This window comes from Ziziphus jujuba, chromosome 11, assembly GCF_031755915.1.
Source record: "Ziziphus jujuba cultivar Dongzao chromosome 11, ASM3175591v1".
NCBI lineage: Eukaryota > Viridiplantae > Streptophyta > Magnoliopsida > Rosales > Rhamnaceae > Ziziphus > Ziziphus jujuba.
This window is the reverse complement of record NC_083389.1, coordinates 25671091-25695782: the sequence shown is the minus strand read 5'-3', so window position 1 is coordinate 25695782 and position 24692 is coordinate 25671091. Positions and strand designations below refer to the sequence as shown.

The 24692-nt window shown below is 33.7% G+C and overlaps 1 protein-coding gene, 1 non-coding gene and 2 pseudogenes across 2 annotated transcripts; 1 reads left to right on the top strand and 3 right to left on the bottom strand.

Moving 5' to 3' along the window:
- Positions 1-926: 926 nt before the first annotated feature.
- LOC125420026 (small ribosomal subunit protein uS4c) lies at positions 927-1529 on the bottom strand. Its single transcript, XM_048466584.2, has one exon. It carries the CDS (start codon positions 1527-1529, stop codon positions 927-929), a length of 603 nt encoding a protein of 200 aa, XP_048322541.2.
- An 18815-nt stretch (positions 1530-20344) lies between these two features.
- Positions 20345-21943, top strand: LOC125420201 (photosystem II CP43 reaction center protein-like; annotated as a pseudogene).
- A 1481-nt stretch (positions 21944-23424) lies between these two features.
- On the bottom strand, positions 23425-23498 carry TRNAM-CAU (transfer RNA methionine (anticodon CAU)). The gene has a single exon. It is a non-coding gene; the product is annotated as a tRNA-Met (tRNA).
- Positions 23499-23581: 83 nt separating this feature from the next.
- Positions 23582-24692, bottom strand: LOC132800046 (photosystem I P700 chlorophyll a apoprotein A2-like; annotated as a pseudogene).

Below are 24692 nucleotides of genomic sequence, written 5' to 3'. Positions count from 1 at the left end.
GATTAGGATAATTAGAGAAGTTTTGATCAAATTATGATCCAAAGAGAGAAGAAAAAGAAGCAAATAATCATTCTATGATGGATGAAAATAGACTAACCTTCCATTTTGCATTGTGTGTATAATGGGTAAACGCTATAAATCAAACATAAAAACCCAAGGACATTTCTTGAATTTGGAATAAATCTATGGGTCGAAAGTTGGGATAAGGGGTTGAAAGATCTAAAACTGGAAAGTCATTTTAGCATTTTTATGAAAATGGACAAATAATCTAAACTAAATATCATAATGATCTAAAAGTATCCATTAAACATAGTCTCAAAAAATAGATTACTCGGTGTATTTATTCCAATTCAGTGATTTAATCCGGTATAAATATTAGAAAAGGCTGGGAGTGCCATCTATTGTTTTTCACCAAAAAAATTCTTTTTCCCCAGCATCAAAGGAAGGGCCTATCTTTAATTTAATAAAAGTTTTTCTATTAAAAAAAAAATAGTGTACCTACCTATCCAAAAATCAAATATGAATAACTCACTATTCACTTGGTTTATGAACCATAATCATTATGTAGGAGAAGGCATAGCATTGGAACTGCTATGTAGGCTTTTGTTTACCGAGGGTTCGAATCCCTCTCTTTCCATACCCTTTAACTAATTCACCAATGTTACTGATCGCGATGTAGTAAATAACAACGGATACCATTATTCTAGCAGTTAGCCCTCTCTTTAATATAGATTCTCTACTCGTAATACTAATTTCTACAGTTTGGAAAATATTGTAATGTGAAGAAGGGACAAGGAATGAAAATCGCTCTACTAATCTATGATACATGAAGGGGAGAAAAATCCTCGAATCAAAACCTCTTACCTTGGGTCTTTTTACATAGTAAGGGGGTGTCTGAAACCCTGTTCTTGTTATTTTAGTTCGGTTTAAGTCTGACGAGAATAATATTCTACAACAAGCAATTCATTTATTTTCAAATCGACCCATTTACTATCTATTATTTGATTGATTAATCCTTTATATTGAAATGGGTGAAGCATTAAATGTTTTGGCAATTCCTCAGGGGAGGTTGAATCAAAATAATTTTGAACCAGAGCCCTAAATTTTTGTTCATCCCTTACTATAATAATATCTCGGCATTTGCAGCGATAACTTGGTATATCTACTATACGACCATTAACTAAAATATGTCTATGGTTAACCAATTGACAGCCTTGGGGAATAGTCGAAGCCATACCCAATCGAAAAAGTATGTTATCCAAACGCATTTCAAGTAATTGTAGTAAAACCTGACCTGTTGACCTTTTGGCATTTCCGGCAATACAAACGTATTTAAGTAATTGTTGTTCTGTAAGACCATAATGAAAGTGCAATTTTTGTTTTTCTTCTAAACAAATACTATATTGGGATTTTTTACCGGGGCACGATTGCTTTCTAAGATCACTTCCGGCTCGAGGTTTTTGACTAGTTAGTCCCGGTAAAGCCCCTAGACGACGTATTTTTTGGAAACAAGGTCCTCTGTAATGCATAAAGACTCCGTATTTTATTAAAATTTCATAAACCTAAATGAAATTAAAACTAAAGTAAATGATAAATGAAGTGAAATTTACTGAAGTCTTGGACTACAAAGAATAATTAGATGAATTGTACCAATATCCAGACCGTATTGTATTGTATATATAATATATGTATATATAAATATTATTTATTATTGTGTATAATTTTTATGCAATACAATAATAAATTTTATAATATATTTTATAAATAAGCAATATAATAAATAAGCAATATATAAATAAATAATAAATGTTATTTTCTTGATTGGTTTGTTTTACAAATATCGAACTTTTTTTTTTTTTTTTTTATAATCGAGAGTTTCTATGAGATAATAGAGAGATAATAGATTGGTGACCCTTGGTAAGGTAAAAGGGTAAGAAGCCTTCTCAATATTCTTATTATCTCAATATTTTTATTATCAATTTTGTAATAGAAAAAACAATCAAACAGATGGAGAAAAGCCAGCTATCGGAATCGAACCGATGACCATCGCATTTTAATTGTGGTGCTAACCTCTGAGCTAAGCGGACTCACATAGCATAAATTGTACATGCATATGAATTTACTAAACTATTGGAATCTTAGCTATTAACTGTTCATAATTCATATGACTAAACAGAAGAATCTAGAATAGAAGTTCAAATAAATATTGGATATTTGAATATTATAAAACATAGCAATTAACATAACGATTAATATAGCTATATAATTTCGATTTTTTTTATCAACTATATGTTTATCAATAATCAATATCTTGATTAGATAGTAAGATTTTTTTTTTTTTGTGAATTGAAAAATGACTTTGTAATTATTTTTGAATATTATAATATTAATGTTTATAATATAAAATAGATTAAAAATATTATAATTATTATAATAAAGAATTAATATTATAAAAATATTATAATAAAAAATTTCCTTTTTAGTTCTTTTTTTATGTTATTTATGTTATTGTTATAGAAGGTCTGCCCTAAGAAAAGGGGAAGAGGAAGAAAAAAATGAAAAAGCAAAGTGCAATCCAATCTATATAAACGCAATCCAGATCATAATGAAACATTCCAGTGTTTTCATTTAGAAAGGTGAAAGATAAAACAAAAAAAAAAAAAAAATCGACCGTTCAAGTATTCAAAATTACACGCTAAAAATGATAGAAATAGGGGCATAGCATGTTAGCCTATACATCTACCACATATATATTTATGTATAATATTATTATGTATAATAAATATACATAATATATATGTGGTATATATCCATATATATTGTATATTGAATTTAATTTTGAATACAAAACTTATCGACTCTTTTCTAATTGGACCAAATATGAGTATCTGATAGAGATGAAAGAAGATAGACAATAAATCCAAATTAGGAGAAAATGCCTTTCAATATGGAACTGCTATTTAATGAATGCAACGGTTCCGGCCTAATATAAATAAATGAATAAAGAAGAGTGGCATCAAGACCTTAATCGAGGGGGGGGGAGGGTGGGATATGGCAAAATTGGTAGATGCTACGGACTTAATTGGATTGAGCCTTGGTATGGAAACCTACCAAGTGATAACTTTCAAATTCAAAGAAACCTTGGAATTATAAATGGGTAATCCTGAGCCAAATCCTATTTTTTGAAAACAAACAAGGATTCATAAAGTGATAGTAAAAAAGGATAGTTACAGAGACTCAATGGAAGCTGTTCTAACAAATGGAGTTGGTTGTGATGCCTTATTAAAGGAATCCTTCTATTGACATATATACGTATACGTACTGAAATACTATTATATACGTATACATACTAAAATACTATCTCCAAGCCAAATGATTAATGATGATTCGATTTTTTTTTTTATATATTTATATGTTTATATGAAGAATGAAAGAATTGTTGTGAATCGATTCCAAGTAAAAAATGGAATATTCGTTGATCAAATAATTTACTCCATCGTAATCTGATAGATCTTTTGAAAAATTGATTAATCATATGAGAATAAAGATAGTGTCCCATTCTATATGTCAATATTAACAACAATGAAATTTATAGTAAGAGGGAAGTCCGTCGACTTTAGAAATCGTGAGGGTTCAAGTCCCTTTATCCCCAAAAAGGCCCATTTGATTCCCTAATTTTTATCCTATACTCTCATTTCGTTAGCTGTTCAAAATTTGTTATGTTTCTCATTCATTAATCTTTTCCTTTTCACAAGCCTTGTGATATGTATGATACACGTACAAATGAACATCATTAAGCAAGTAACCTTGATTGTAAATGGAATGATCATATTATCGCTCGTACTGTACTGAAACTTACAAAGTATATATATATATTTTTTTTAAGATCTAAAAAATTCCACCTAGGCCTAGATAAGACTTTGTACTCCCCTTTTCATCTTTTTAATTGACATAGACCCAAGTCATCTATTAAAATGAGGATAATGGGTCGCGAATGGTTAAGATAGCTCAGCTGGTAGAGCAGAGGATTGAAAATCCTAGTGTCACCAGTTCAAATATGGTTCCTGGCACATGGATTGTTTGAATGAGTATCGATTCTACAAATTGGTCAACATACATATTCATTAATTAATAGTATAGATCATGATACATGTTTATCCATCTAAGCGGCTGGAGAGATACCCCTTCTATTTAAGATATAGAAAATATTTATAGATGAGTGAAGCGTATCTAAAGAAACAAATAGATTTTGTTTCCTCGTCTTTTTATTTATTTGTTCATACTATGTCTCCTCTCATTCCCAAAGAATGGTACTACTTCTTCTATATTACAAGGGGAGTTGAGGGGTACGAATAGCCAAGATTCATTTCCGATATAATACCAATAGAATCTGATCCCCTTGCATTCATTTCTTTCAATTTTCTTTTCATATTCTATTTCCCCATTTCCCCCCTATGTTGTTACTTTCTGGAACCCATCTAAGTGATGTTTTTGGTACGTAGTTTTGCATCATTAACTCTTTCATCCTATTGACTCAGTTCAGCTCATATGGAAAAAGTATCTTTCAAAATTTGAAAATCGTACTGAATCCCTCTAATTTAATTGTTTTTCATTATTAAAACAAGGTAACGAAGATAAAATACGTGCTTGTTTTATAGAGACGGTAATTAATCGTTGTTGTTTTAAAGTCAATTTATTCACCTGTCTAGATGATATTTTTCCTTGTTCACTAATAAATCGACTAATTAAACCCATGTTTCGATAATCAATTCGATCCCCTGATTGGATCGGGGGCAAATGCCTACGAAATATCACTTGAATTTAAGAAAGAACCACTTGGATTTATCCATGGTTTGTTTATTCCTTATCCCTAAAACTCTACTCCTATTTCGATCGGATCAAAACAAAAACGATAAAAAATGATTTAGAATTAATTAATAAATAGGATTTGTTTACATTTAATATATGTTATAGAAATCGTTATGTTATATATAATATGTCGTTTTTCACCTTCCTTGTATTGGAAGCTGGACACGGAGGCAATCGGTTCGATCTATTTCTTTATTTCACTATGAATCATATGTTTGTAACAAAAGGTACAGAATTGCCTCAATTCTAACCGACCGGGTGTATTATGTTGATTCTTTTGTGTAATATATCTGGAAATGCCCATTGATTTTTTATTAACGCAGTTTCGAACACAAACGGTACATTCTAAAATAACCGTTACTTGTACATCTTTACCCTTGGCCATTAACCCCCTTTGGGTTTTTCACTGACTCCATTTTTCTATTTTCCAATCTGAAAGGAAGAAGAAAGGAACGAAAAAAAATAAAATAGAAGTTGCTAACTTGAAATAAAACTATGAAAGATTTCCTTTCAATTTCAATCAATCAATAATCACTATAATAATAATAATAAGAACTATAATGATTTTTAACTATATTTAATTTACACTTTATAATAAATACAAATCGCTGTACAGTATTTTATTTAAGTATCTTGTATGATATTGTTGCTACAACCATCACATTTCTGTTTATCAAAAAAAAAAAAAAAGGAAGAGAAAGAGAGGGATTAGTCACAGATATTTAATTATACCTCTAATCTTCTTAAGCCCTACCCCCCCCCCCCCCCCCCCGCAGGCCCCGACCCATCTCACTAACTAGAATGAAAAAAAGGAAATATCAATGCATCCAGAAATAAATGATTGATCTCTATCAATAAACCTGCTAAAGACCCCAACCATAGAGTACTTACTACCGAGCCACGGAGAGGTATGTTTTTAGATCTCGCATTAAACATCCTCCTTTATTCGTTATTGTAATTTTATTCTAAAATGTATTACATAATAAAAACACATATATGACCCGATGTGTATATGCAGTTAATGACTGACCACTTGTATTTGTACGTAGAATCCCTAATTCAAATTGAAATGTACAACTTGACTTGAAATGTAAAATGATTCAGTACAGTAGATAGTTGATATTCCTTTTTTTAAAGCAAAAAAAAAAAAAGGTCCCTTTTTCCATCTACCTGAGAATTCCTGAAAGATATTCATTTTTTTCCCTTTACGACGGGTTTTATCTTTATTTAATACGTATATAATATAAGTCTTTTATTATTATATGTTATATGATATATGAGACAAAAAAGAAGTAATAGCAAGATAGTTTGTGTATATTAATGGAAGAAATAAAGATGTGGAAAGTAAGACAGAGATTCTGTACAATGACACTATAGGTCAATTCTGCTGGGGTGAGAAGGTTATGACCAAAAGCAAGCTAGCTTGAAGTGTTAGCAACAAGCAAGCTTTTGATGATGCTCTTAGGAATGGTTGTGTGTGAGTTGTGTTTTTAGGTTTTGGTTATGGTGTTTTCTGGTTTTTAGGGTTCCTAGAGTGTTCTGAGGTGCTAAAGAAGAGATGAGAAGAAGAGGACCACGTTGGTAAAGCAATCATTTGTCCTTGTGAATCTGATATTAACCCTCTCATACCTACTAATTGGTGTAATTGAGATGCATTTCCTCTAGCTCCCAAAAAGAACATTATATGGACTGGATTAAAAGGGTCAGTCATCTTAAAATTAGGATTCATTTCGTCTCGTAAATAGTCACTTGTAGCATACCATATCTCAATACATTGTCGTAATTTTTCTACCATGTGTACATTCCCATAATGATGGTGCTTTTCCAAAATCAAACCTTATTGTTCAGCATCTTGGACTAGCCATCCCTTAAAAGGTATTGTTAAAAGATCATCAATTCCTAATGAAATGGATGTAGCGGTGGCTTGTCGAAACCTCAAACTCTTTACTTAATCTAGGATGTGCGATGTAACTCCCTTTCTGAAGTGATTATTAATCTACTAATAAGCCATTTAATGGTAGTTCCGTCTATCACTTTACTGTGAAAGGCCAGATTAGCCCGCTTTTGCCATAAGTACCTCCATATTCTGCTAAGTGGGGTTTGCCAATGGGTTTGAGTCAATGATTGGAAAACTTCCTTTTCCCGATCTTGATTCGCGTAGAAATTACTATGGTCATACTTGAATCGTAGAGACCTGAATTCACAGTGGTGTCATAGAATTACTTAGCTTGGATGCCATATTATTGGGTATCATATGAGCAAGCCAGGCAAAATCCTCGTACAGCTTCTTCGATTTCTCGATAAAGAGAAATATGACCAACGGTGGTTCGAATGTATATACAAAGAATTTCTTTTTTCTATGCTTCTTACTATTAGATAAGGCCCATAAATCTCATGATAGGTACCCAAAGGTTCATTGTGAACTTCAAGGGGAGCTTCACTTGAAGTAATAACGCGTTGATCTAGTAGCGACCGGAGCCACAAAGGACTATCTAAATGGACTCTTTTTTACCGATAAGCTCCAATTGCATCATAGGAATTACAAAAATGGGGTTCTTTTTCTTTCGTATACTTATTATCATTAGTTCATCCATTTTGATAATTTATGTGATTCCATGGATCATATCTATTTGCACAAATACTTCGGCGATTTTCACTCATTAATACATAGAGCCTAATAAGCATATCTTAAGTTAGTACAAAAATGGGATCTCCAATAGCTGGCGACAAGAGATTCGTATGAGAAAATATAAAGGTACATGAATAGCCATTTGATCTCCATCAAAGTCTGCATTGAATCCCTTACAAACTAATGGATGTAAAAAAATAGCATGTCCTTCAACTAAAATGGGTTGGAAGGTTTATATGCCTAATCTAAGCAGAGTGGGCACCCTATTCAGTAATACAGGATGCCTTTGTATAACTTCCTAAAGTATTTCCCATTCAACCGGCTCTTTTTCCCGAATTTTACTCTTAGCAACTCCTATGTTCGAAGCCAACTGTTGTCTAATTAAACCACGAATTACAAATGTCTGGAAAAGTTCTATTGCTATTTCACGAGGCAATCCACATCGATGTAATGAAAGTGAAGGACCTACGAAAACAATGACAGAATGCCTCGAATAATCAACACGTTTACCAAGCAAAGTCTCATGAAATCTTCCTTCTTTGCCTTCAATTACATCTAAAAATGACTTGTAAGCCTTATTATGACCATCTCTGATTGGTTGTCCATGGATTCCATTATCAAGAAGTGTATCCACGGCTTATTGTACCAATTTCTCTTGACACATTACTAATTCCCCTGGCATAGATCTACTTGTGGTTAATATATCGATAAGAGTATTGTTCCGATAGATAACTCTTCTGTAGAGTTCATTAATATCAGACCTCATTAGTTTAACCCCATCTATCTGAATAATAGGTCTCAACTCGAGAAAAAGAACTGGTAATAGACATAAAACCATCCACTCGAGTTCTAGATTTGTTCAAATAACATTCTTAGCTAATTCCATGCGTCTAACCAAAAAATCCGTTCTTTCTTGCAACTTTTTTATCTTCCCATTCATTACCGTGTGGCCTTCTTCCCCTAATTCTTTCCATTCTACCAATGAATAATCTATAATAATTCACAAATCCAAATCAGCTAATTGTTCTCGGATAGCACTTGCTCTAGTAGAAATTTCTCGATTTCGAAATGTCTCGAAGCCTTGGGTAGTAAAAAAAAAAAGTGGGATGCTGTATTTCTAGGATTGGATCTCATATTTGAATGAACCTCGTAATCGTAAGAAAGTGGATTTTTTAGTTATGGCCTAGCAAAAGAAAATTTTGGATAGGATCCTATCAGATCTCCCCCCCTCAAAATCGGACGTGAAAGTTTCCTCTCATCCGGCTCAAATAGTTACACCAAAAAAGATAAAGAAAAGAAAAGAGTTTCGTTTCCACTTTCAAATTCTATAAAAATCCCAAAAAATCTACTCCTTACTCAAGTTCCAAAAGAAGGTCCAGCAACATTTCATTGATTCATTTTATTTTATTTTTTTAGTATATTTTCTGAATTGAATTCTTTATTTAATTATGGCATAATAAAATAAATGAAATATGAAATTCTTGAGTAGTCTACTTCCCTTCGAGTGATGAATCCCTTTAATTTTAATTAAAGTAAAGAAAGGCCTTAGAATTCATAAGGTATTTACTTGCCTATGTATCATTCCATTCAATCTTTTAGGTCCCTACTTTGCCTCGATGGTTATTTCATGATATCCTTAAAGCCTATATGCGATGGATAGACTCCTACAACCATGAAATATTTGCTTATTTTACTTATTTAGATAGAATTTCTTCGTCTAGATAGAAAGGAAATGGTTAATTCCACAAAAGAAGTCTTTTTTTTTTCACGAGGTATAAATTTCTATTTATTTGTTACTGAATCGACCATAGACCAATTCCCTTTTTACTTGGGAGTATTGAACACACCCATAATTCTGAGCTTCATGTTACTCCTACCAAGAGACATGTCAGATCTAGGGCATCCTAATTTGATTGAATGGGATGACAGTTTCTCATTCTGAATTTGATCAAATCACACATTGTAATATACTAGGCCTTCTAATTCTTTAAGAGGCTTATCTAAAAGATTCGCAATATAACTTGGAAGATATTTCAAATACCATACATGGGTTACTGGGCATGCCAGTTTGATGTAGCCCATTCGATATCTTCGTATCCATAATCAACAAATTCAACTCCGCATTGTTCACAAAGTTTCGGTTCTTCTTTTTCATATCCGATTACTCAATAATTTCCACAAGCACAAATCCCACTTTTTATAGGCCCAAAAATTCTTTCATAATATAATCCATCTTTTTCCGTCGGGTTTTGTCACCTCTCCAATTACCTCTCCATCAGGTAGAATTTTTTTGGCCCAAGCACTTATTAGTTGAGGAGAAACTGATCCGATACGAAGTTGTTGATGTTTATACTGATCGATCATATAAGAAAAATTCTGATTCATTCCAATTAAATGTCCTTCCTATTAATCTGGAAGTTTTTCTCAGATATAAGGAAATGATTCAATTCCAAAGCCAAAGATTGTAATTCTCGAATGAGTAATCGAAAAGATTCTGGAGCATCCTCTGGTTTAGGTATTGTTCCTCCAATGATTGTAGTACCAAGTACTTCTTGGCAAGCTCTAATATGATCATATTTATAAGTAAGCTCTCTTGTAAAATATGAGCAATACCAAATCCCTCTAGAGCCCAAACTTCAATTTCTCCTACCCGCTCCCCCCCTGTTTGGCCTTTCCTCTAAATGGTTGTTGTGTAATAAGTGCATAATGTCCACTAGAATGTCCATGTATTTTATCATCAACTTGGTGAATTAATTTCAAGATATAAGGCTTTCCTATTATAACAGGTTGTTCAAAAGGATCCCCTAGTCTTCCATCAAATATTCTGCTTTTTCCCGGATACTTGGGTTCAAATACCCATGGATTCGCTTTTTGTTTACTGGCTTCATATAATTCAGAAAAGACTAGTTTTCTCGAAGCCTATTGTTTATATCTCTCATTAAAAGGTGCTATTCAATAATGTCTGTCTAGCAGACTTCCCGCCAACTCAAGAGAGCATTCGAATATCTGGCCTACATTCATGAATTGTTTCTGGATTATAACTAGAACCTTTTTTTTTTTGTGGATCCATCTCACATCAATAACTCATCCTCTACCGCCGATGGGTAACTTTAGACAAGTTTCCTTTTAAGTGGATACCTGAATGCCAAGGATGGCTCGTAATAATCTATCTTTTGAAGCATACGATGATTCTTTCGCTATCTGAGGCGTTAATTTACCTACCAAAATATCACCCGTCTCCACCCAAGACCCCAACATCACAATTCCCTTTTTGTCTAAATTTCGGAGTAAATGGGCTTCTAGATGCGGTATTTCATTAGTGATTCTTTCAGGACCCTGACATGTTACATGAGTCTAAATTTCATATTTCCGTATGTGAAAAGCAGTATAAATATCCTCATATACTAGATGCTCATTAATGAGTACCGCATCCTGAGAATTGTAACCTTCCCATGGCATATAAGTTACTAATATGTTTTTTCCCAAAGCGAGTTCACCGCCAATGGTAGTAGCACCATCCGCTAGCTAAAATTTGTCCCTTTTTAATACATTTACGTCATGCAACTTGGGTTTTTTTTATGCATACAAGTATTTTTGTTCGAACGTTGATATATCACTAATGGAATGCATTGAGTATCCCCATTACCTGATAAAAGGATCTTGTCAGTATCGGTATAAATGATCTTTCCCTCATGTTCAACTATACCAATAACCTCAGAATCTAGAGCTACTTTGCATTCCAACCCAGTTCCAACAATGCACTTTTTTGGACTGAGAAATAGGAACCGCTTAGCGTTGCATATTAGAACTCATTAAAGCTCGATTTGCATCATTATGCTCGATAAAAGGAATGAGGGGAGCTCCGATAGAAAAATATTGGAAGAGAAAAATACTTCGAAGATGAACCTCATCCCATTCAATAGTCAAGAATTCTTGACAGTATGGAGCCGAAACAACCTGTTCTTCCTGAATACCTTGATTTACTGCCAAAGAATTCCCTGCCGCTACCATATAGTATTCATCTCTACTTGGTAATAAATAAAGCATCCGTACCTTTTATTTTTTATCTCCCAGAGATTTCATAAAATGGGCTTTCTAAAGACCCCCAATGACCACACCTCGCATGAATTGCTAAGGAGCCAATAAGTCCAACATTGATTCTTTCAGACGCGTTAATAGGGAAAATGCATCCATAGTGACTATGATGGATATCTCGTATCAGAAAACTGGCAGTTCGCCCTATCAATCCTCCAAGGCCCAGATAACTCAATTTTCTACCATGAACTATTTGTGTCAATGGATTAGTTCGATCCAAAACTTGAGATAATGAGTGTAATCCGAACAAAGATTCATCAGCAGTTGTTAATGGAGTTGAAGTTACCAAATTCTGAGGAGTCGGTATCAATTTGTTCCTAATTACTCCACATATCGTTTCTCTAACTATATTTTCTTAATAAACCAAGGCCAATATGAATTGATCTTGTAAGAGATCTGCTACCAAACGAATACATTCATTTTTTTAAATGATTCATATCGTCAAGTGTACCCATTCCGAATTTCATTCCAATCAAATGATCCGCAGCAGCCAATGTATCTCGCGGTAACATATATTATCAAGGTTCAGTTTACGGTTCATATTTCATCGACCAATCCTTCCTAATTCACATATTTGTTGAAAGAATTTCTTTTGTAACTGCTTACATAAGGATTCAGAAAATATCAAATCTCCGCCTACACAAGCAAATTGTTAATAAATGGCATTTTATTTTGACTTAATTTTTTTTTCTCCTTATCATTCATGAAAGACAAGAAAATTTCAGGGTAACAAACATTCTCTAGAATTTCTCTTAGACTCGAACCCATAGCTAATGATAGAACTAGAATAGATATTTTCTGTTTCCTACTCACACGAGCCCATATCCTTGCTTTTCTATCAATCTCTAATTCTAATCTTCCTCCCCAATCTAATATTATGGTACCGGTATAGACCGAAATTCCATTATGGTCTAATTCTGACCGGTAATAGATACTGGGGCTGTGCAATATTTGATTCATCACAATTCTGTATATGCCATTTACTATAGAAGTTCCTAAGGAATTCATCATAGGAATGTTTCCAATAAAAATTGTTTGTTCTTGCATATCGCTACTTGTTTTCCAAATTAATCCTGCAGATACATATAATTCAAAAGAATAGGTGAGTGATTCATATACAGCATCTGTTTCTTTTATCAACGAGTCTACCAATTGATATGTTTCCACAAATAATTGAAATTCAATTTCTTGATCTGTATCTCCAATTTTTGGAAACTTATAAAATTCTTCTGTCAAGCCCCGATCAATGAATCTAAAAAACCCTTCAAATTGTATTTGATTAAATTTAGGTATTGTAGACATTTCCTTAGTTGCATCCCCAAGCATTTTTTTTTTCGCATTTATAGAAAAAAATCCCATTCATCAAATCATATGGATCAATATAGCAATGATGGAATTGATATTATATTTACTGAATCACATGAAAGTTAACCTAACTCCATATAATATATAGAATATGTGAAATACGTATGAAGGAGGGATAATGAGGATTTTATACAAATTGTAATTTGCAACAGATAGAAATGAAAATGATTCAATTTCTACCATTATTATGATATTCCATATTCCAATCCGATTAGATACCATAAATGTATTCAAGATTTTCTTTTTTTTAGCACTTCACTTTTCGTGGATTCAATTGTTTAAAAAAGAATTCGCAGAGAAGGGAGAGATTTTTACCTTTTTTTTTTTTAGTCGAATTCGTAGAACAGGATTAAAATGTGTAAAAAACCTGATATTTATTAAACATGCGTGGATATAAATAGAACTATCTATCTGCACTCTCCCTCTTTTTATTATTATATTGTTTTGTCGGGAATGAAATTCAGCTATTTGTACTCCCTTTCATAGAAAAATGGAAAGATGAATTGATGTATTTTTGCTATTTGATTAGATTTGGATCCTTCGGGACTGATGGAGCTCGAACCCGCAGCTTCCACCTTGACAGGGCGGTGCTTTGACCAATTGAACTAAAATCCCAGGGAAATAACATAATAAAATAAAGTGTACAGTATACCTATTCTTAATGATTCCATTCAAACCCTTTCGATTTAGATTTTCGAATATAATTTGATGTGATTCTGCCCGATCCCGCACAACCGACAACCTGCTAGGGTGCTGACTCGATATGGATGAAGACCAGGCCAATCACTAGGGCTCAAGCTAAGATGTTTGGGGACAAATTTACTGCTTTTATCCAGGGAGTAATTCATTATGAAGGACACTTGTCCATACCTGAAGATCCAAGACCTGTTTTGGGCATACAAGTGGTGGAAGCCGATACAGACCCAGGTAGCGATTTTGGTGCATTTATGGAGTCCGGGCAGCAAGGAATGGTTCTAACACTTCATGAACTCAAATAATATCAGTAAAAGGATATGGAACCCAGCCAAGGCAGAATCAAAAGCATCTAAAAAGGATTTGTACGGATAGCATCTCAATTTTACCGAAAATGTGCTATTTTGGCACTGACTTTGACTTTTTCTTCTTGCTTGACTTATTCCAATCAAGAGGCAACGTGTGGGAATCATTATTAATCATATTTGGAATCCTAAATGGCATATGGAAGCTGATTTGAAGCCCAAACAAGCTGGAGATTGGTCAAAGATACCTTAGTAGTCAAACAAGTCAACTAGTTTCCTAATTTGATTTTGACTTTTTGTTTTAGGAAATTAGTCTTTTATTTTGATTTTTATTTATTTATTTACTGGACAAATAAGTTTAGGAAAGTCATTATTTTAGTATTTCAATTGTAAATTAATTAATTCCTAATTCAAAATAAAGGAATTAATTAATCCAAATTAGTTTAAGAAACTAGGAAAAATTAGGCACTTTCCTTTTCTCTACTTTCCTTTTCTGTACTTTCTTTTTCTCCACACTTTGAGTCCAGTTTTGAATTAATTTTTTTAGGGTTTTTTCTTTGTAAGCTTAGCCTATTTAAAGGCTTATTTTCAATGAGAAATCAAGCTTGAATTTTATACAGAAAATTATTTGTCAAATTGAAGTCTCTTTGTTTCCTTTGAACACCGAAAACACCATTAGTGAATGAGTGTTTTAGTTTTGACTCATCAATAGGACATCCATCTGTTGAAGTGTGGCAATTTTGCCACTTGATGGTGCATGTCATCGGCTAGCATGCACACCTGGGTATCAAATCCTTTCCTTTTATGAGTTTATATTTTCTTGTATGTTTTTAATTGATGCAAGGTATATTTTGATAATGTTTTGTGCCTAAGTTATGTATGCAAAATTATAGGCAAAATTATGCACAAAAGAGTAGGAATGTTATGCTTGAAATGCCTATGGTGCTGGATTCATAATTTCCAGCAACATAGCTCCACTATTTATCTTATATCTCAGGTTGCAAATGGAGTTTTGGGCTGAAATTTTGAGGGATGTCTACAGACATATATAGAAGACTATGGTTCAACTTTCAGGTCCAAATAACATGGGAAAGTCCATTTTCTATTCCAAACAGATCGCTGTATTTGATGGGCCCAGTATGCAGAGTATGGGTCAGTTTTGGAGTTGTTTGGCCCATGATCCGGTTCCAGAACTTTCCTAGCTCTTGGAACAATATTTATTGATGACCAAGGATGCTTCAAACCAAGTTTCATAGGCAGATACAAAGGGAAACTAAGTAGGTGAAGCTAGTTTGGTTGTTTACCCAAACTAGTTAAACAATAGGAACTTAGTTCAAAACCATGTGCCACTTTTTACTATATTTGGAATAGACATTTTGCAGCTGGTTTTTGACTCTTTTGTGTATGAAAAGTTAGGTGTTGACCATTTTACTTTTTAAAATTCAAATACGTTACTCATTTTGTAAGCTCACATGCTTGGCATGTGTGAACTAGTTGTAATTTCAAGCTTATATTGTAAAATGAATGAAATGGCTACACATCTAAGCCTTATTTTCAAAAGCCAACGTGTTCCTCTTCTTCTTATCTCTTCTTCAACACCTTAGAACACTTTAGGAACCCTAAAAACCAGAAAACACCATAACCAAAACCTAAAAACACAACTCACACACAACCATTCCCAAGAGCATCACCAAAAGCTTGCTTGTTGCTAACACTTCAAGCTAGCTTGCTCTTGGTCATAACCTTCTCACCCCAACACCATCACCTATTGTGGCGTCTTCATTATATACCAAGGTTTCTAATCACAGGTTGGTTAGGGGTCTAGGTGACCATTAGAACTTGAACATAATTAGATTCGGGCTAATATAATACGGGTTTAGGAGCATGTCGTCCTAGGTTCATATCATAATTGTCATGTTGGAATGGAGAAGCGAATGATATATTTCTATCCATATGGACATGCGCTTTAGTGAAAGTGGCATGGATTATTAATAATCTTTTTGTTATTGCCAAATCAATTGGATAATCAGCTTTTTGTTGGGGTGAGAAGGTTATGATCAAGAGCAAGCTAGCTTGAAGTGTTAGCAACAAGTAAGCTCTTGGTGATGCTCTTGGGAATGGTTGTGTGTGAGTTGTGTTTTTAGGTTTTGGTTATGGTGTTTTCTGATTTTTAGGGTTCCTAGAGTGTTCTAAGGTGTTGAAGAAGAGATAAGAAGAAGGGGACCATGTTGCTTTTGAAAAATGAGGCTTGGATGTGTAGCCATTACATTCATTTTACAATATAAGCTTGAAATTACAACTAGTTCACACATGCCAAGCATGTGAGCTTACAAATTGAGTAAAGTATTTGAAATTTAAAAAGTAAAATGGTCAACACCTAACTTTTCATACACAAAAGAGTCAAAAACCAGCTGCAACATGTCTATTCCAAATATAGTAAAAAGTGGCACATGGTTTGAACTAAGTTCCTATTGTTTAACTAGTTTGGGTAAACAACCAAACTAGCTTCACCTACTTAGTTCCCCTTTGTATCTGCTTATGAAACTTGGTTTGAAGCATCCTTGGTCATCAATAAATATTTTTCCAAGAGCTAGGAAAGTTCTGGAACCGGATCATGGGCCAAACAGCTCCAAAACGGGCCCATACTCTACATACTGGGCCCATCAGATACAGCAATCTGTTTGGAATAGAAAATGGACTTGCCCATGTCATTTTGACCTGAAATGTAAACCATAGTCTTCTATATATGTCTGTAGACATCCCTCAAAATGTCAGCCCAAAACTTCATTTACAACCTGAGATATAAGATAAATAGTGGAACTATGTTGCTGGAAATTATGAATCCAGCACCATAGGCACTTCAAGCATAACATTCCTACTCTTTTGTGCATAATTTTGCCTATAATTTTGCATACATAACTTAGGCACAAAACATTATCAAAATATACCTTGAATCAATTAAAAACATACAAAAAAATATAAACTCATAAAAGGAAATGATTTGATACCAAGGTGTGCATGCTAGCCGGTGACATGCACCATCAAGTGGCAAAATTGCCACACTTCAACACTTTTCAATGAAAAAGTTCGTTTTTCTTTATTTTACTCTTGTCCTTAGCTTTTACACTTACCGATTCTGATATGAATCTAGATCATTAGAAAAATCAGACTTTGTTGGAAAAAAAAATAAATAGAGTAACTAAATAGTGGTAGAGATATATCAAAAATATTTTACTTCTTTCCTATTGGGATCGAGCATTTTGGGAAAACAACAAATGGGTTATATCGTGGCGGATTGGGGAATTATTGGGCGGAGCTAGATTTGAACCAGCGTAGACATATTCCCAACAAATTTACAGTCCATCCCAATTAACTGCTCGGGCATTGACCTAAGATAGGAAGAAGCAATTTCATGCTTATTGATAATCCATGATCAACTTCCTTTCGTAGTACCCTACCCCCAGGGGAAGTCGAATCGCCACTGCCTCCTTGAAAAAGCGATGTCCTTAACCACTAGACGATGGGGGCATACTTGCCCGACCACCATCATACTATGCTCATAGTATGAATAGTTTTCTGAAATTGTCAATATACAATATAATAGAATGGGAATGGTATGACTCAATGCGAAGGATAGCACTTTTTGGTGAGTAATTTGTCTATCAAAAAAGGGGATTAAACCCCATTCTTATGCTTTCATTCATTGATTCACTCACTGTTAAGATTAGGCAGGCATATTTCTACCTCACACCAAGACAAGAAATTCAAATAAAAAAATGATAAGTTATTGAATTTTTTTCTCCAAATTTTTTTTGGTTCAGAGGACGGGCCGAATCTCTTTATCAACGATTTGCTTCGATGAAATATTTTGAGGCTATGTTGAATTGGTAGGTACATGTATCAATCAAATGAATTTCCTTATAATGGAAAATAATGGAAATAAATTAGGGTCGGTCGGTCTAAAGACAATTCATTGCATTGATATTTATCAAATCCAATATCAATAAACCTTTTTCTACCTACACTTACTAGTATATTCTATACTCACTAGGTAAATCATATTGAGCTTTCCTGAATGACCCACTATGCATCTAAGATATATCTATTACATAGATTATAACGTATAAACATATAAGATATGTCTATAGACATACAACATATAATAAGTATATACACTAACTCATAGTAACTAGCGGTTTATTCAAAAGTTGAAGTAAATGGGCCATTTTAACTCACCGGTAGAGTAATGCCATGGTAAGGCCTAAGTCATCAGTTCAAATCTAATAAGGGGCTTTCGTTTTTTCATAAAACTCGAACTGCAATATTCATATTTATAGAGATATTGTTGCCATTTGTAATAAAAAAGTAACAAACCATAAAATGTAATTGTAATATAATTAATTTTTATATTGAAATTCTATTAAATACTAACGAAGTGTAGTAATTTCTAGTAATTATAGTTATAAAGTTGAACATTTGTTATTATGTTTATTATATTGTTATAAACATTATAATGATAAGTTTATAATGAATAATGCTAAGTTGTCTACTTGAATCTCCAAATATTCCTATTACTTTATTATATTATTCCAATCAAATCAATTAGAAATCAACAAAATAAAAAGTAAGTGGACCTAACCCATTGAATCATAACTACATCCATTATTCTAATATCGAAATTCGATTAGAGATAAAATTGGAACAGTGGATTTTTTATTTTTTTTTTCATTTTCATATTTCTTTGGTTTACGCGAGAATCTGTCGATATTTCTGATTAAATCTTCTTGTTTCTAGATGTCGTATAGGAATTCCATTCCATTCCTTTACTTTACAGTGAAAGACTTATTCCAAGCACAACTTACGTAAGAGGCATTTAAAATACCTCTCGTTGATTCCAGCACACAAGACAAGATCACTTTCTATTTTATTATATATATTTCATAATTTATAAGTATCTATTTTAGATTCTTAGGTAGATATCTATCAGATCGTGGTTTCATGTAACAAATATTTCCATCCATATGTATACATACAATATTTTTGATCCAATAATCGGATGGAAAATGGATGCAAGAAAGAGACTTTTATTTATAGTCTCCTATTATTAAATTCAATACCCTATTAATTAAATTAAATATAAATAATAGAATAAAATAAATAGAATAGGAAGTTTATTAAAAGAAAATGAAAGAGTAAAATAGAAAGTAATAAAATATATGATATTGTAGTAGTTTAAGACACATACAAATTCTTATTTTTATTAATTTTCCTAGCGGGATTCAAGAATAAGATTAGTTGATGGAACGGGAGGAATATATCTTGGGATCTATCGGTAGTGAGAAAAGGGATCGTTCTTTTCAAATCAAATAAAAAATGCATCTATTTGATTGATGAGTCATAAGAAAATTCATGGTTTAGGTGGTTATTAAGAATAGGAAAGGATAACTGAATTGAGTTAAGGGATTTTACTTTAATAGGTCGAGTTAAAGATCAATAATTTTTTATTTTTTTTTATATTCAGAACCTATTCGAAAGAAGGGGCAGTGGAGGAGAAATCAAATCATACATAAATGATAGAAGCGCCAATGTTCTGAAAATGCTACGAGGTGCTCGAAAATGGTTGAAGTAGTTGAATAAGAGGATCATTATGACTATAGCCCTTGGTAAATTTACCAAAGACGAAAATGATTTATCGTTTTTGTAGGTTGGTCTGGTCTATTGCTCTTTCCTTGTGCCTATTTCGCCTTAGGGGTTGGTTTATAGGTACAACCTTTGTAACTTCATGGTGTACCCATGGATTAGCAAGTTCCTATTTGGAAGGCTGCAACATCTTAACCGCCGCAGTTTTCTACTCCTGCTAATAGTTTAGAACACTTTTTGTTGTTACTATGGAGCCCTAAAGCACAAGGAGATTTTACTCGTTGGTGTCAATTAGGTGGTCTGTGGACTTTTTTTGCTCTTCACGGTGCTTTTGCACTAATAGGTTTCATGTTACGTCAATTTGGACTTGCTCATATGATGGGAGTTGCTGGGGTGGGGGGTGCTGCTCTACTATGCGCTATTCATGGTGCTACCGTAGAAAATACTTTATTTAAAAATGGTGATGGTGCAAATACATTCCAGGCTTTTACCCCAACTCAAGCTGAAGAAACTTATTCAATGGTCACTGCTAACCGCTTTTAGTCTCAAATCTTTGTGGTTGCTTTTTCAAATAAACATTGGTTACATTTCTTTATGTTATTTGTACTAGTAACCGATTCATGGACGAGTGCTCTTAGAGTAGTTGGTTTAGCCTTAAATCTACGTGCCTATTACTTCATTTCTCAAGACATTCGTGCAGCAGAAAATCCAGAATTTGGGACTTTCTACACCAAAAATATTCTCTGAAATGAAGGTATTCATGCTGGGATGGTGGCTCAAGATCAACCTCATGAAAACCTTATATTCCCTGAGGGGGTTCTACCTCGTGGAAACACTTTTTAATGGAACTTTAGCTTTAGCTGGTCATGACCAAGAAACCACCGGTTTTCGCTTGGTGGACCGAAAATGCTCGACTTATCAACTTATTCGGTAAACTACTGAGGGCTCATGTAGCTCATGCTAGATTAATTGTATTCTGGACCGGAGCAATGAACCTATTTGAAGTGGCTGATTTCATACCAGAGAAGCCGACGTATGAACAACGATTAATTTTACTTCCCCACTTAGCTACTCTAGGTTGGGGGGTAGGTCTCGGGGGGGAAGTTCTAGACACCTTTCCATACTTTGTGTCTAGAGTAATTCACTTAATTTCCTCTACAATATTAGTCTTTGGTGGTATTTATCATTCACATTTGGGACCTGAAACTCTGAAGAATCTTTTCCATTCTTCGGTTACGTATGGAAAGATAGAAATAAAATGACTACAATTTTAGGGATTCATTTAATCTTGTTAGGTATAGGTGCTTTTCTTCTAGTGTTCAAGGCTTTTTATTTTGGGGGTGCATATGATACTTGGGCTCTCGGAGGGGGGGGGGAGGCGATGTAAGAAAAATTACCAACTTGAACCCTAGCCCTAGAATTTTATTTGGTTATTTACTAAAATCCCCTTTTAGGAGAGAGGGGTGGCTTGTTAGTGTGGACGATTTGGAAGATATAATTGGAGGGCATGTATGGTTAGGTTCCATTTATATACTTGGTGGATTATGGCATATCTTAACCAAACCCTTTACATGGGCTCGCCGTGCACTTGTATGCTCTGGAGAGGCTTACTTGTCTTATAATTTAGGTGCTTTATCTGTTTTTTCTTTTATTGCTTGTTGCTTTGTCTGGTTCAATAATACCGCTTATCCTAGTGAGTTTAACGGGCCTATTGGACTGGAAGCTTCTCAAGCTCAAGCATTTACATTTTTAGTTAGAGACCAATGTTTTAGGGCTAATATGGGATCTGTTCAAGGACTTACCAATTTAGGTAAATATCTAATGTGCTCCTCGGCTGGGGAAGTTATTTTTAGAAGAGAAACTATTCATTTCTAGGATCGATGTGCTCCTTGGTTAGAACATTTAAGGGGCCCCAACGGTTTGGACTTGAGTAAGTTGAGAAAAGACATCTAGCCCTGGCAAGAACGGCATTCTGCTGAATATATGAATCATGCTTCTATAGGTTCTTTAAATTTCATGGAAGGCATAGCAACTGAGATCAATGCAATCAATTCTGGCTCACCTAGAAGTTTGCTAGCTACCTCTCATTTTGTTCTAGGATTTTTCCTATTCGTAGGTCATTTATGGCATGCGGGAAGGCCTCGTGCAGTTGCTGCAGGATTTGAAAAAGGAATTTATCATGATTTTGAACCTGTTCTATCCATGACTCCTCTTAATTAAGACGGGAAGCCTGATGCTTGAAGTAGGAATCAATTTGATTCCACCATACATATTAGGTTAGGTGGGTCAAGTCAGATTTAAAAAGTATTCCTTTTTCCCTTCTTTTCAACCCATTTATATCTAATCTTTTTTTTTTTTTTTTTGGCTCAGCTATCCCACTTAGCCGAGCCATTCCCCTTTATGATAATGAAAGGGAAAAACCAATAAAATAAAATAAAAGCAACAAATCTATTCACCAAACCAAGAAAGGAGAGAGAGGGATTCGAACACTCGATAGTTCTTTGTTTCAGACTATATCGGTTTTCAAGACAAGAGCTATTAACCACTCGACCATCTCTCCGAAAGCTAATTTCTGTTTTATTTTTTCCCCTGATTAGAACATGGACATATGAGTTGATACCATTACTATCTATAGAAAGATATCGGTTATGAATCTATAGGCCTATCTGTCTGTATATGTATAGATGCATGATCCAGCATGCTCCTTTTGTAAAGTAAAAAAACCAACCTTGATTCTATGCCTTAATAAAAAAAAGTGGCAAAAGTCGATAATAAGTTATATAGAATCAATGATGGAGTCATGGTAAAATACTTCTATGATGCATTTTTATTTTTTTTTACAAATTTTTGGCTGATAAACGGACCAAATGGTATAATTCTTTTGTTGGTAGATTGGAGGATTAGAAACATGACTATTGCTTTCCAATTGGCTGTTTTTGCATTAATTGCTACTTCATCAATCTTACTAATTAGTGTACCCGTTGTATTTGCTTCTCCTCATAGTTGGGCAAGTAACAAAAATGTTGTATTTTCCCATACATCATTATGGATTGGATTAGTCTTTCTGGTGGGTATCCTTAATTCTCTCATCTCTTGAACCTATTCGCTTTAGATCTACAACTGACCCCTCCCTAAATTCTTTCGGGTTGTGAGACACATTAAAATTCCATACAAGCCCCATAAATAAAATACAAATAAAAAAAATTCTAAAAATTCGAGGGAAGCAAACTTATTGTATTTGTGTATTTGTATTGTAAATTTTGTTTATATATATATGAAATAAATATGTATTATAAATTATATATAAACTATATAAACAACTATTATATCGAAATAGAATATAATATATAAATATATAATAAGATATATAAACGAAAAAAAGGTTATTTATTTTTTTATTCACAATATATCATAATATAATAAATTTTAAAATTATATAAAATTATATTTAATATATATATATATATAATTATATATACTATAAATAACATAAACTATAAAAATGAAAGAGAGTATTGGGCCTAGCTCTACTCCAATATAATCTATACATTTCGTATCAAGAATGAAAAAAAAAAAAGATGCGGATATAGTCGAATCGTAAAATTTCTCTTTGCCAAGGAGAAGATGCGGGTTCGATTCCTGCTATCCGCTCGGAATAATAACTTAATGTACTTAAGTTAATAGAATAAAGGATTACGTAAAGTTGATCACAATAGTATATTGTTTCTATCCCCCTTTCTTTTTCTCCCGCCCCCAAAGAAAAATGGTAATTAATTATTAGTTAACAAATTAACAAAACCAAACCTAAAATTTTTTGCCAAAAAAATGTTGCAGAGATGGGATTTGAACCCATGACCTCATGGTTATGAGCCTTGCGAGCTACCAAGCTGCTCTACCCTGCGGTGAAAAGACGAGTGGAAAACTAATGGGCAAACAATGATTGAATGTGCCCCTCGACCATATCTATACAAATAGGATAGCCCATTTATCTGTACAAATAGGATAGCCCTTGTGCTATGAATGCATAAGCAGGTGAATAGTATATTTGTTGAGCGACCAAGGAAGTAATAACCCCCAAAGAGGCTAGAGCCAGGCCCAATTGAAAATGAATCGAATTATTTGTTGTGTCATAAAGAGCCTTATGTCCACACCCCAATTGCCCCCCCAAAGGAATATGTGCTTCGAAAATATTTTTTATATTGTATCCAATCCCGAAATTTGTTCTATACATATGACCAGCAATAAAAAAAATAAATGCAATAGCTAAATGATGATGAGCAATATTAGTCAGCCATAAACTTTGCGTTTGTGGATAGAATCCTCTGAGAAGGGTTAGGATGGCAGTTCCAGGCCCTTGGGAGGTATCAAATAAATGACTACTTGAATCGGGGTTTTGAGCATAAAGATTCCACTGACCTGTAAAAGTGGGCCTAATCTTTAGAGGTGCGGCAATACATCTAAGAAATTATTCCAGCGAACGTATTCCCCCTGGCTCCTGGAATAGCAATATGAACTAAATGTCCTATCCAGGCTAAGGAACTTACTCCGAATAGTCCTAATAAATGATGATTGAGGTACAATTTGGCATTTTTAAACCACAAAACGCTCAGTTTCCATTTCGGTTGTAGGTGTAACCAACCAGCTAGTAAAGATATGGCAGAAAGAAATAATAGAAAAAGAGCTTCACTATGAAGATATCCATTAGTACGTAAACCGATTGTATACCACCACTGATAAACACCAAAAGAAGCGATATTCACTGGGCTAGGAGCACCCCCTTGAGTAGAAGCTTCCATAGCCGATTGACCAAAATGAGTATCCTAAATTGCATGAGCAATAGGTCTTACATGTAAAGGGTTCTATACCCATGCCTCAAAGTTTCCTTGCCAAGCTACATGAAACAGATTTTCAGAAGTCCATAGAAAAATTTTTGCTAATTGGTCGAAATGGGAATTAAAAATATTCTAATAAAGATGTTCCTCAGTAATATCATCATGAATTTTAAAGTCATGTGCAGTAGCAAAACCAAACCAAATAGGATGTGTAATGGGGTTTTGAGATAAGCCTTGGCTAAACCTTGGAAATCTTAATGCCAT